Source organism: Hypanus sabinus, unplaced genomic scaffold, assembly GCF_030144855.1.
Source record: "Hypanus sabinus isolate sHypSab1 unplaced genomic scaffold, sHypSab1.hap1 scaffold_1967, whole genome shotgun sequence".
In the NCBI taxonomy this organism is placed as follows: domain Eukaryota; kingdom Metazoa; phylum Chordata; class Chondrichthyes; order Myliobatiformes; family Dasyatidae; genus Hypanus; species Hypanus sabinus.
The window spans coordinates 3681-18280 of record NW_026780065.1 but is presented as its reverse complement, the minus strand read 5'-3'; the positions used below and the strand labels follow the sequence as shown (position 1 = coordinate 18280).

At 50.7% G+C, this 14600-nt stretch overlaps 1 protein-coding gene across 1 annotated transcript in view; it reads right to left on the bottom strand.

The window, feature by feature from the left end:
• LOC132387546 (TBC1 domain family member 10A-like) overlaps positions 1-13980 on the bottom strand; it is a 39157-nt gene extending 25177 nt beyond the window's left edge. Inside the window, exon 1 of the mRNA XM_059959924.1 lies at positions 12992-13980. Coding sequence (XP_059815907.1) covers positions 12992-13806 — 815 coding nt within the window. The 5' untranslated portion in view covers positions 13807-13980. The remainder of the gene's footprint in view (positions 1-12991) is intronic.
• Positions 13981-14600: the final 620 nt, after the last annotated feature.

Sequence of the window (14600 nt, the reverse complement as noted above, 5' to 3'; positions counted from 1 at the left end):
TGCATTGCTGCCTCAGGGTCTGGACAGCTTGCATTCATTGAGGGAACAAAGAATTCAAAATTGTATCACAACATTTTACAGGAGAATGTCAGGGCAGTAGTCTGTCACCTGAAGCTTAATAGAAGTTAGATGATGCAAAAAGACAATGATCCGAAACACAAGCATAGATCAACAACACAGAATGGTTTAAAAAGAAGAAAATTTGCATTTTGGAATGGCCAAGTCAGAGTCCAGATGTTAACCCACTTGAGCTGCTGTGGCATGACTTGGAGGGCTGGTCACGAAGGTATCCCAGAGATATTGATGAACTGAAACGGTTTTGTATGGAGGAATGGTCTTAAATTCCTCCTCACTGTTGTGCAAGTCTAACCAGCAGCTGCAGGAAACATTTGGTGGAGGTTATTGCTGCTAAAGGAGGTTCTACCAGTTATTAAATACAAGGGTTCACATAATTTTACCAGCCTGAACTGCGTTTGATTGAACAATGTTTCCAGTAAAGCAATGAAAAGTACAATTGTTTGTGTGTTATTAGTTTAAGTAAATTGTGTTTGTCTGTCACTGTGACTTAGATGAAGATCAGACCATATTTTATGTAATTAAAACTAATTGCAAAGGGTTCACAAACTTTTTCTTATAACTGTATACGCCACCATATACAACCCTGAGATTCACTCTCTTGTGGATGTCTTGGATGGTGGGGTCCCTGATGATGGATGCTTCTTTCTGTAGGCTTTTCCACTCGGCACCGGTGAAGCCCAGCAACTACTTGTCGGTGGCAAACCAAACAAAGAACTCAACTAAATAATTCATTAATAATAACTTTTCTGGTAATATTTATGGTAAATGAATACCCCAAGTAAGGGAGAGGGGAGTGAAGGAGAGGCTGAGTCGAGGGTCGAACCGACCAGGTGCAAGGCAAAGTCAAGGCCCATCCACCTAAATCAAGGTTTGATTGATCCAAGTGCTGTGCTGATTTGGAAAGGTCAGGTATGGGCCAGATCGTGGCAGCTGGGTCCAGGCCCAGAGCCTATGAAAGTGATAGAGCCCAGGTCCTAGACAAGAAACCACTTGATGTTTGGACAATTGAGACACCAGGCCAGATGGATTGAGTCAGGACCAGATGCGAGTTCAGGCAGGTTCTGCTCGTGGCTCTGCGCTGTTTACTCAGCTCTGCACCGATCTGAGGCCGAGGCTGTGGCCTGCTTTCGGCTTCATGTCTGTGGATCCACTTTTGTTCGTAATGCCATTTGCTTAATTTGTTGCTTGTAAGATGTGTTTTTCCCTCTCTGCACAGTGGGTGTTTGACGATCTTTTTTTTATGGGTTTTTTAGTGGCTGCCGGTAAAGAGATGAATCAAGGTTGCATAATGTATATAGTTTGTTAATAAATGTACTTTAAACTTTGATACAACCAGTCAGTATAGTCTCTATCATACATCTACAGAAGTTTATCAAAGTTCACAAAACTCAAAGGAAGTAGAGGCACTATCATGTTTTCTTCGTAACTGCACTTACATGCTGGGCCCAGGTCAAAGGTCTCTTAACCTGTATTGTGTCTTGATCCATCATCCTCTTTTTAATCTGTTGCCTTTCCGGTAATAACCTGCCTTCCTCACCCCAAATGCATTCTCCAGCCTGTTTACTTCCTGGAGGGGGTTGAGCAGATGCTTCCATTGCTGTACTGTTGGAAGTGTCTTGACTGGATGTATCATGGTCTGGTACGGCAGTTCAAATGTGCAGGTGTAGCCGCCGCACAGAACAGTGGACTCTGCCCAAATCTGGGCAGAGGTCCCTCCGTACCTTCATAGTACCTACTTCCTGGAAGGCAACACCCATCAAAGATCCCCACCATCCAGGCCACGTCATATCTCACAGCTCCCACTGGGCAGGGGGCAGAGCACCTGAAATCCCACACTACCGGGTTCAGGAACAGTGACTTCACTTCAACCAACCAGCAAAATCTTAATCACTACCTCACTACAACAACACTGTGATAACTATGCACCACAATGGACGTAGTGTACTTTCTCGTAAAATCTGTGTTTCATTTACATTTTGTAGGTGTTTTTTCTTGTGAACATTGAGTATCTGACACTTGGTGATACATTTTGGTAGTCAAACCAGGGTAGAGCAATACAGTGAATGGCAGGGCACTGACAGAGGAATGTGGGAATAACAGTGCACAGTTTGCTGAAAGAGTAGACAAGGTGTGGAAGAAAGTGCTAGCATGCTGGCCTTCATCCGTCAGGCACTGAGCCAAGGAGTAAGGACATTACACTGCAGTTACATTACTTGTTGCTAAGGCAGGACGTGGAGTACCATGTGCAGTTTTGGTCACTCTGTTTACAAAAGGCACTACAGAGGGTGCAGAAGAGATTCATGAGGATGCTGCCTGGAATCCAGGGCCTGAATTACAGGGAGAGGTTGCGATCTTTATTCCCTGGAGCGTAGAAGATTGAGGGGTGACCTTATAGAAGTTCATAAAATCAGGAGGACAAGATGGAGAGTCAGTCTTTTCCCCAGGGTTCGAGGGGTCCAAAAGATAAAAGGGGAAAGATTTTGGAGAGGCATGATAGTGCAGTGGTTAGCACAACTTTACACCACCAGCGACCCAGGTTCAACTCCTGCTTCTGTGACCCCCGTGACCACATGTTTCTTTTGGGTTCAAAGTAAATTTATTATCTAAGTACAGGTATGTCACCACATTGAAATTAATTTTCTTGGAGTCACAGTCAATAAATCCATAGAAGAATAATAACCATGATAGAATCAGTGAAAGGCCACACCAACTTGGGCATTCAACCAGTGTGCAAAAGATCACAAACTGTTCAAATACAAAACAGGAAAAATAATAAATAAATAGATAAGCAATGAATATCAAGAACATGAGATGAAGAGTCCTTGAAAGTGAGTCCACAGGTTGTGGAAACGTTTCAGTGATATAGGGCGAGTGAGGCTGAGTGAAGTTATCCCCTCCAGTTTCCTCCCACTGTGCAATAACCGGTCAGTAGGTTAATTGGTCATTGTAAATTACCTCATGATTAGGCCAGGGTTGCTGGGTGGCTTGGCTTGAAGGGCCAGAAGGGCCTATTCTACGCTGTATCTCAATAATAAGGCAACTGCTTCACACAAAGGACAGAGAGCAGCTGCAATGAGTTGCCAGAGGAAGTGGTCACGGCGGGTATTTAATAGGCATTTGGATCGGTACATGGGGAGGGGTTTGGATAGTTATGGGTTGAACGTGGGTTACTGAGATCAGCAGAGAGGATGCTGTGGATCAGTTGGGTTGAAGGCATTGGTATCGGCTTATTAAGGTCACACGTACCAAGACAGAGTGGAAAGTTTGTTCATTACAGTGTACATTATACTTGTTCATATACTGTTCATTCAAATCAGATGCATTGAGCTAGAACAGTAACAGTACAAAATAACGCGTTAAAGCTTCTGAAAAAAGTGCAGTGCAGGAAAACAAAGTGCGAGTTCACAACAAGGTAGATTATGAAGCTAAGATTTTAACTAATCACACAAAAGGTCTACTCAAGAGTCCGGATGAAAGTGGGAAGTAGAGGCGCTGGTGGATGTTCTTTGCTGTGGTTGGACCAGAACGTCAGCTATTGGTGATGTTCACACCCGGGAATGTGATGCTCAACTTTGTTTCTGTGCTGCATTACTCTGTGAGTCCACGTCACCTCCTTCTCGCAGTCCTCATCGGGCTGGAGGGAAGGAAGCCTGAAGCCCACACCACCATGTTCAAGAACGGCAACTTCCCTTCAGCCATTCAGTTCTTGAACCAACAGGCACATTCTTAATCACTGCCTCAGTACAGCAACACTGGGACCACTTTGCACCACAATGGCGTCTGTTTGGATCTAATTCTGCACTTTTTTTTGTCTTGTAAAAATTGTGTATAATCTGTTTAGAACACAGAACAGTACAGGCCCGCTTTGTAATGCCAAAATATATAACTCTACTCAATGATCAATCTAACATTTCAGTCCTACATAGTCCATAACCCTCCATTTTTCTGACATCCATTTGCCTGTCTCTTATATTTCAAATGTGTCTGCCTTTACAATTACCCCTGGCAGGGTGTTCCATGCACCCACCACTCTCTGGGTGTAAATCCTACCTCTGATGTCCCCCATAGTTTCCTCCAATCAGCTTAAAATTATGCCCCTCTAACTAGCCATTTCCGCCCTAGGAAAATGTCTCTGGCTGTTCACTCTTTCTATATGAAGAAAGACTGGATCGACTAGGCTTATACTCACTGGAATTTAGAAGATTGAGGGGGGGGATCTTATTGAAATGTATAAAATTCTAAAGGGATTGGACAGGCTAGATGCAGGAAGACTGTTTCCGATGTTGGGGAAGTCCAGAACGAGGGGTCACAGTTTAAGGATAAAGGGGAAGCCTTTTAGGACCGAGATGAGGAAAAACTTCTTCACACAGAGAGTGGTGAATCTATGGAATTCTCTGCCACAGGAAACAGTTGAGGCCGGTTCATTGGCTATATTTAAGAAGTTAGATATGGCCCTTGTGGCTAAAGGGATCAGGGGGTATGGAGAGAAAGCAGGTACAGGGTTCTGAGTTGGATGATCAACCATGATCATTCTGAATGGTGGTGCAGGCTCAAAGGGCCGAATGGCCTACTCCTGCACCTATTTTCTATGTTTCTATGCCTCCTGCACACCCCTAATCTAACCTCTTCACTCCAGAGAGAAGAGCCCAAGCTCGCTCAGCTTCTCCTCTTAAGGTACACAGTGATGGGATGTCGGTGTGTAATCAGCAAAGGGTCTGTTCCAATGAGCACTGTACCGTTCTGTGCTGAGACAACACTGGCTGGTTTGGAGATTAAAGATCGTGAATGGTGACTACCTGATGTGAAGCTGCTACAAGTGCAACAATGCATCTCTGATATAGTTCAACTTGTCTGAACCGTGGAGCGTGCAGAGGGAGGAGCAGGGAGCGAAAAGGAATTGGGGAGCAGGTGAGGGGGAGGGGAGGGATGAGGCACGGGAAAGGAGGTGGTGGATGGGAGAGAAGGGGGGTGGATGGGGGAGGGGAAGTGGAGGGAGGGGAGGGGTTGGAGGGAGGGGAAGGAGAGGGGTGAGGAGCAGAGCGGCTAGGGAGGGTGAGGGGAGAGGGGAATTGGTGAGGTATGGGGAAGGAGGGGAGGGATGAGAAGCTGTGTGACATGCTTGCTTTTATTAATCGAAATACTGAGTTGAAGAGTCAGGAAGTTGCATTGCAACTTTACAAAACACTCCCTACCCAATCTCCCTGTCGCAATAGCAACCTCGAGCTCAACGTCAGCAAGACCAAGCAACGGATTGTGGAGTTCAGAAGGGGAAGTCGCAAGAACACAAACATGCCAGTCCTCACTGAGGGGTCAGCACTGAGCAGCTTCAAGCTGCTGGGCATCAGCATCTGGGGTTTATCCTGGGCCCAGCCTATTGTGAAATCACAAAGGAGGCAAACCCTAGGCTGGACTTCTTTAGGAGTTTGTACATCACCTAAGACTTTTGTAAATCTCGACAGATGTACAGGAAAAGACATTCTGACTGGCTGCATCACTGTGTGGTGTGGAGGCTCCAGTGCACAGGATCTCAAGGGGCTGTAGAGGGGCAGAGACTCTGCCAGCTCCATCGTGGACACAACCCTCCCAACCATCAAGGACATGTTCAATAGGCTGTGCCTCAAAAAGGTGCATCAATCACTAAGGACCCTCACATCCCCCCTTCTCATTACTACCATCAGGGCTTTCCTCTTTTGTACTATTTAATATAACTTACATTCATTTTTTAAAAATTTACTGTAGGTCAGTGACAATACACCTGATTCTGATTTGCCTCCGTCTTCCTTACCCTCTCCCCTTCCTTCCTCCTTTTGCACCCCCCCCCCTTCCCCACCATCCATAAATAAAGAGAAGATCAGTTGAATTCTAACCACTACACCCCCACCCCCATTTCACACACTTCGGGCGGTCTCCTTCTAGGGACGAAATGCTGGCGAGACCCCTCGCCCTCCCCCCCGCCCCGAGGGAGGTCACGCCACGTCCGTTTGTCAGCCGTGTGAGGACCTGCAGCTGCAGATCGGTTTCCTGCAGTTGCACAGTGTGGTTTGGCCTGTGCCGCTGGTCGGCAGGAGGCGAGACAGGGAAGGAGGAGGAGGGGTTGGGGGAGCGAACAGAGTGCTTTCGAGTCGGAAACGCGGGCCAGCAACCCGCAGGGAGCCCAAAAATGCCTGCCTCTCCGAGCTCCCCAACGCATCGGAAGCCGCAGAGAGTAGTGAACTAAAATACACCACAGGCCAACGTCCACCTTCAGAGGTTCCCACTACCCAGGCCATAGCATCTTCTCACTGTACTGAGAGCCTGAAGTCCAACACCACCAGGTTCAGGAATAGCAGCTTCCCTGGTCATGAGCCAACTCACACAATCCTAATCACTCGGGACAGTGACACTGACCACTTGGCTCCACTGCACTTTACCTCTCTTTGTTCCAACTCCTTGTAAAGAACGCATACACTTTATGCTAAATTTATGTTTTCTGCTGAATTAAAGGTCAGGTATGGGCTAAATCCAGGCAGTGGGGCCCAGGCCAGAGTCCATATCGATATAGTAGGGCCTGGGTGCAAAAGCAAAGAGGAACCCAAGGATTGGAAATATTAAGCATTGTAAAGGTTCGAGTGTTGGGACTGGAGGCAAGGGACGGGCTGCTCTGCGAGGTTTACTTGTCTTTGCGCTGAACTGAGGCTGTGGCCTGTAACTAACGAGCTCCTGGATCGGATGCTGTGATAACTGGCTTCGTGGCTGAGGACTTTTGTGACTCACTTTTGTGAACTTCAGTTCTGAATGTTATTTGCTAACTTCTATTGTTTGCACGATTTTGTTCTTCTTCTGCACAATGGGTGGTTTGTCAGTCTTCTTTTTAACGGGTTCTGTGGGTTTCTGGGTTTTGTGGCTGCCAGTGTAGAGATGAGTTTCTAATATACATCCTATAAATATTACCTGAGGCTGTGTGCCTGAGATTTTGCAGCAAATGTATTTAACATTGCACAGGTCAGTACAGTGCAGGCTCACAATGTAGTACCGGGCCAATTAAATACCCAACTAATATAATCCCTCCAACCTACACAGTGTCCATATCATGCCATTCCATGAGCCTCTTAGGCATCTCTATTGTGTCTGTTCCACCACATTTCCAAGCATCCACCCTCTCATCTTAAATGCATGACGTTTCTTAAGTGCTAGACGTTTCAACCCTGGTGTAAAAAGATACCGGCTGTCTACTCTATCTGTGCCTCTCATGATATTATAAGCCTCTGTCAGGTCTCCCCGCAACCTTGGCCACTAACAAATACACTCTCTAATCCAGCAGCTGATTGCTCCTGCTGAATGTCTCCTGCAACCGCGCCAAAGTCCCTCGCAGCTTTTGTGGAAGCAGAACTGAATGCAACACTCCAGATGCACTCCAGACCAGGGTTTATAAAGACGCAACATGACTTCTGGACTCCTGCACTCAGTGCCTCGACTGATAAAGACAAGCCTCCTTTACTGCCCTGTCAATTCATGTGGCCACCTTCAGGGAGCTGTGGAAGGTTTTCGGAACAGGGATGTTGGGGTCAGGCTGCAAGCCTCCATTCCATATTCGAGGGCCAGCGACATAGACGTGGTCAGATTTTGGCCCTACAATCGTCACTGTATTCTAGCAGAGTTCCGTGAGGGCTAGTGGAACAAGAGTCAATAATCTCATAGGAATGGAAACTGTGGGATCGGGTTCGAAGCCCAGTGTTCGATGTCCTGTCATCAGAGCTCGAACCCTCATTTGTCATCATTGGCGAGTCACAGGATGATGCTGAAGATCAACTGAGAGTCAAAGCCTGAATGTGTATGTACAGTGGGGAAATCAAATCCACCAGTCCACTGGTGGTGGTGGTGGGGGAGTGTGTGAGAGACTGGGGGAGAGGGGGGGGAGAGGGGGGGAGAGGGGGGGAGAGGGGGGGGAGAGGGGGGGAGAGGGGGGGAGAGGGGGGGAGAGGGGGGGAGAGGGGGGGAGAGGGGGGGAGAGGGGGGGAGAGGGGGGGGAGAGGGGGGGAGAGGGGGGGGAGAGGGGGGGAGAGGGGGGGGAGAGGGGGGGAGAGGGGGGGAGAGGGGGGGAGAGGGGGGGAGAGGGGGGGAGAGGGGGGGGAGAGGGGGGGGAGAGGGGGGGGAGAGGGGGGGGAGAGGGGGGAGAGGGGGGGGAGAGGGGGGGGAGAGGGGGGGGAGAGGGGGGGAGAGGGGGGGAGAGGGGGGGAGAGGGGGGGAGAGGGGGGGGAGAGGGGGGGGAGAGGGGGGGGAGAGGGGGGGGAGAGGGGGGGGAGAGGGGGGGGAGAGGGGGGGGAGAGGGGGGGAGAGGGGGGGAGAGGGGGGGAGAGGGGGGGAGAGGGGATTGTTTTGCGATTGTTAGTTTGTTGTTCCATTGAGTTCTGTGTTGTTCTACTGAACATTGTGGGCATGATATACTGGCACTGGAATGTGTGGTCACATTTGTGTGGCCACAGCATTTCATTGGGTGTGTTGGTTGTTAATGCAAACGAAGCATTTCACTGCACGTTTCAATGTACATGGGATTAATAAATCTGAATCACAGGCACATATAGAAGCAGAATTAAGGCCATACAGCCCATCAAATCTACTCCGCCATTCCATCGTGGCTGTCTCATTTTCATTCTCAACCTCATTCTCGTGCCTTCTCCCTTTGAAGCTCTTTGAAGCCCTTCTCCCTTTGAAGCCAAGAACCTATTAACCTCTGCTTTAAATATACTCAGTAACCTGGCCTCCACAGCTGTGCAAGGCAATGAATTCCACAGATTCACCGCACTCTGGCTAAAGAAATTCGTCTTCGTCTCTGACATTCATTGGCTCAGTTACACAATATTCACAAGAAAAGCACCAACTGAACATAAATTAAAACAGTTTTTACAAGAGGGAACACAATTCGGACTGAGACAGATAGTCTATTGTGATGCAAAGTGTCAGGGTGTTGCTGTACCAGTGATTAGGATTGTGCTTTGTGGTTCAAGAACCGAAAGGCTGAAGGGAAGTTGCTGTTCCTGAACCTGGTAGCACGGGACTTCAGGCTTCTGCACCTCCTGCCCAGTGCTCACCCCACAGGAGAGAGGGGAGGATTTGGAGAGGGTGCAGATGAGGTTCATCTGGATCAGAGGCATGAGCTACAAGGAGAGTCAAAGTTGGGCTGGAATGACAGAGACTGAGGGGAGGCCTGTTCGAGGTTTGTAAGATTATGACAGGCACAGATAGGGTAGACAGCTGGTACCCGACCCCCAGGGTCGAAATGTCTAATAGCAGAGGTCAGAAGTTTCAGGTGAGAGGGAATGTATGAGACGTGTTTTTTTAAAAGAGAGCAGTGTGCCTGGAATGTGGTGCCAGGTTGCTGACGGATGTGGATAGAGGCGTTTAGACAGGTACACGAACGAACTGAAAGGACATAGATCACATACAGGGAGATGGGATTAGACCTTAAGATAGAGGAGATCTGGGCCATTTCGCCCATCAACCTGTTCCCTCATTTGATCACAACCCATTCTCCTTCCTTAACCACTCCCCACCTCCTCCAGTGGCAATGAGTTCCACACGTTCACCACCCTCTGGCTGAAGAAATGATTCATGTCTAATCTAAAGAGACATCCCTTTCTTCTGAGTCTGTGACCTTGGAATCCAGACATCCTCTCCATGTCCATTAAACACAAAGTACACTGCAGATGCTGTGGTCAAATCAACACGTACAAGAGCTGGATGAACTCAGCAGGTCGGGCAGCATCCATTGAAATATGCAGTCAACGTTTCGGGCCGAGACCCTTCGTTGGGACTGAAGAAGGAAGGGGGCAGGGGCCCCATAAAGAAGGTGGGGGGAGGGTGGAAAACCAATCAGAGGAAAGATCAAGGGGTGGGGGAGGGGATAGGCAGGAGAGGTGAAGGAGGAATGTAAGGGGAAAACACCATGGGTGGTAGTAGAAGGCAGAATCATGAGAGAGGTGATAGGCAGCTAGAAGAGGAGACAGAGTGAAAGAGGGATGGTGGAAGGGAGAGGGAGGGAATTACGGGAAGTTGGAGAATTCGGTGTTCATACCAAGGGGCTGGAGACTCTCTGAGTCTCGACTCTGCAGGTCCATTCTAGCTAGGCCTTTCAGTATCCGGGAGATGTCAGTGAGCTTCCCGCCCCCCCACGTCACCCTTTTGAATTCTACCGTACAAATGCTCAAATGCTCCTTGCAGGTTAGGCCTGGGATTATCCTTGGAATTTTTCTTGTAAGCTTCAGCTTGTCAATGAAAACTCTAACAATACGTTAAGCCCTTTCAGTCAAGCCCTTGCGAACTCTCTCCAAAGGCACCGTATCCTTCCTCAGATACGGGACCTACAGCTGCTCACAATATTCCAGGGGTGGTCTAACCAACACCTCATAACATCCCAGCAGTACATGGCCCACAGATGGGATTAGCTGTACTGGGACCCATTTCCTGTGCTCGACCGGAGAACACAGAAAGGTAGAGCATTGGAATGGGCTCATTGGCCTTTGACGTGCCAGACTAGCACAGTCGGTCCTCCACATGCGCGGATTCAACCAACTGCGGATCCGGAAAACCCGGAAGTTGAGCGTTGTTCACCTCACGTCTCTTTTGTTCGTTACTTGTGTTGTGAGCGAGAGGAAGGAGTTTAAGGCTAGCAAGGGACGACTGGCTACAGCCTCAAGAACTTAAAGATCACGGGAGAATCGGCATCGGCTGATGTCGAGGCGGCATCGGAATTCCCAGAAGAGCTACGATGGTTGCATTTTTTTCTTGTCATTATTCCCTAAACAATACAGAATAACAACTATTTACACAGCATTTACATAGTATTAGGTATTATGTGCCGAGATTATATGCAAATACTACGCCATTTTATTTAAGGGACTTGAGCATGCGCGTTTTTTGGTATCCGTGGGTGGGTCCAGGAACCAAAACCCTGCAGATAAGGAGGGCCGACTGTAATTAAATGCCTAACTAAATCTATCACTTCTGCTGACACAATGTCCATATCCCTGTGTTTCCGAAACCCCACTATTGTAATTAAATGCCTAACTAAATCTACCCCTTCTGCCTACACAATTTCCATATCCCTGTGCCCTGAACCCCACTGGCAGAGTGTTCCAGACGTGCACCACTCTGTGTAAAACAACTTGTCCCATACAACTCCTCTGAACTTACCCCCTCTCACCTTACATACTTGTCCTCCGGTATTAGACATATCAGCTCCCCTCAGCCTCTGCTGCTCTTGTTCGCGCTCTCCTTGTAGCTCGTGCCCTCTATCCAGGCAGCATTGTAACGGCTCCCTTCTGCCCCTTCTCCAAAGCAATCCCCCCCACCCACACCCCCATTGTAACGGCTCCACCTTCTCCAAAGCAACCCGCCCACCCACACCCCCATAGTAACGGCTCCCTTCTGCCCCTTCTCCAAAGCAACCCCCCTACCCGCACCCCCATAGTAACGGCTCCCTTCTGCCCCTTCTCCAAAGCAAACCCCCCCACCCGCACCCCCATAGTAACGGCTCCCTTCTGCCCCTTCTCCAAAGCAACCCTCCCCTACCCGCACCCCCATTGTAACGGCTCCACATTCTCCAAAGCAACCCCCCCCCCACCCGCACCCCCATTGTAACGGCTCCCTTCTGCCCCTTCTCCAAAGCAACCCCCCCCAACCATAACTGAATCCGACACTCCAGATGCAGCCTTATGAAGCTGCAGAGCAACTTTCCAACCCATGAATTCTGAGTAGTGACCAATAAAGGCAATCATATCGTTAGCCTGCTTCACCACCCTAATGACATGTGCGACCATTTTCAGGGGGCCGTGGACTCCCTCCTGCCTACCCTTTCCCGCTCACTTCCTACAGCCCTACATACCTCCTTCACCCCCCACCTACCTCCTATGGATCTACTTACCTCCTCCTGCCTACATCCTGCTCAGCAACATACCTTCATCTTCCCTACCTGCCTCCCAAATCCTCTCCCCTGTATTCGCCTCCCTTCGCTTGTCCTAACTCGCCCATTAGCCCCAACTCACAAAAATAGTTCCCCCTCCATGGGCTCTGTCCACACTTCCCACTCTCAGTGAAGCAGCCAGAATAATCAGACTCTCCTGCTTCCTCCCACTGGGCAGAAGATGGAAAACCCTAAGAGCATGTACCACAAGGCTCAAGGGCTTTTCTATCCCACTATAATTAGACTCCTGAATGGATCACTCAGCCTCCTGACCTCACAATTTACCTCTGTTATGATCTGGCACCTCATCATTTACATGCACCTGTTGCTTTTACACCTGATTCTGCATTACTATTGTTTTACCTTGTTCCACCCCATTGCACTGTGAAGTGATTTGATCTGTATAAACAATATGCAAGATTTGCTTATCACTGGATCTTTGAGGTGACAGGGTGAAGACACGTTTCTGCCAACAGAGGTGTAAGGTGCTCATTTTCTCTGCCAGCCTGCAGGGCACCCTTGGGCAAGGTGTAGCACCTGCTTAGCCCCCTTACCCCCGACCCGATCAGGGTCACGCGAAAGCATGGGAGCAGGTGGTGGATGGTCACGTGAGCAGCTGGTTGTGTGACCACTGACACCAGGCAGCCGATCTCTGAAGAGTGTTAATGATGGTTGGAGGTCATCCGTCTCATAAAGACACTTCCAGAGAAAAATTTGCCAAGAACAATCATGATCATGGAAAGACCATTATGGGCCATATCACATGACACGGCTCTTAATGAACAGAAAACACAGAATTATAATGTCTATACTGGTACCTCCTACGTCCTACCTCCTACCTTCCATAACACAACTCTCAGTTACAAACCACACACCTTGTTCCAACTTAACCGAACGTCCTGACCCGCTGCTGTCCCATGCCCGCTCCTCCCCATCCCTCCTGACACACCCAACCCCCCTCCTGCCCCTACTCACAGTCCACAGCTGAACTGGGCACCGCCCAGAAAGCCGTATTTGTCGGTCCGGCGGCCAGAGGCGGTGCTGCCGTTGACTTCGGAGTCTGAACCCAGCGAGCTGGCATCCTCGGGCAACAGGGATTCCACCGTGCCATAGAGCGAGACCGAATCCAGTCCCCCACACACAGAGTCCGCCACGGACAGGGCATCCGGCTGGAACCGGGCTTGAAACTGGTGCCGAGGAGAGGGCGGAAGGGGGGCTAGTGGGGCAGGGTTGATGTCCACAGGGGGGTCAGAGACTTTTGGAGGGGAGGGGTCAGTGTCCGCAGCCTGAGGGGAGGGGTCAGCAGAAAGGGAGGGAGGCAGTTGTATATCAGGCACAGACCCCGGTACCACTTGGCACTGCTCAGCGGGCTCGTGCACACTCCCGGGACGCTCGTCACCATGCCCGCTCGCGGGGGTGCGCTGATCCTCGTGCACGCTCCTGGGTCGCTTCTCATCGCGCCCGCTCCCCGGATGCTCGTCGACTCGCTCACTCCCGGGTCGACGATCATCGTGCACGAACCCGGGGCGTTGTTCGTGCACGCGCTCCAGAGGCCGATCGCCGTGTACGCTCCTGGGGCGCCGGTCGTGCTCGTTCTCCGCGGGCTGGTCATCGCGCGCGTTCCCTGGATCCCGGTCCCCGTGCTCTCGCGTGCCCCCAGGGCCTGTCTGACCGCGCGCGCTCCCCGGGTAGCGGTCGGCAGACTGAGGCGCGCACCTGGAGCCGGGCGAATCGGAGGCGCTGCCGGAACGGGCCAGCGGCAGGGGAAGCGGCCCGGGGCTGCCGGCCATGAGACAGGTCCTAACGCGGCGGCCGGGCGACGGCGGCGGCTCCTCCTCCTGCGGCCGCCCTGACAGCCGACGGGCGGCGGCGATGCTGCTGCGGCGGCGGCGGGCGGCCCGGCCCCTCTGCCACCGGCGTGCGCGCTCCCGTCGCCAGCGTCGCAACGCCCAGCCAATGGTAGGGCCGAGATGGGACTGTCACGTGAGCGAGTCCGGGGCGCGCCTCCAATCGGCGCCCGCTTTCGCTCACCAAACCTCCCAGGCTAGCGGCTCTGACCTGCCAATGGCAGGGATAGAATGGGCGGATCACGTGTGGACGCTCTCCCAATCAAAGAGCGCACAACCCGCCTTCTCCTCGGCGGCCCAGGCTGGCCAATGGCAGGGCAAAATGGGTGGATCACGTGGGGATTAATCGCCTCTCAGGGACCGTTTACCCCGCCAAACACCCGCCTTCTTTCTCACAGGCGACTGATCTGCAATGGGAGACCGGCTTCACGACGACCACCTCCCACCTGTTTCATCGCCTCATCACGTCGCGCTTGCCCACATTCTTGAGGGTGAGGGGGGCGGACGCCAGTGGGCGTGGTTACGTACTTGCGTCACAGGTGTTTTGTCCCGGTTCATGGGGCGGCCAAGGAGCATGCGCCGACCTTAAGGGGCGGGGCCAGATTCAGATTTAACGAAGCGCAAGGATTCTGGTTGCCTCAATACGTTCAGGAAATTTGTTGTGATATGATAACCATTCTTATTGATGGATCAAAAGACAATTTAACTTTAATTTAACTGGTTCTGCTCTTTTTGTG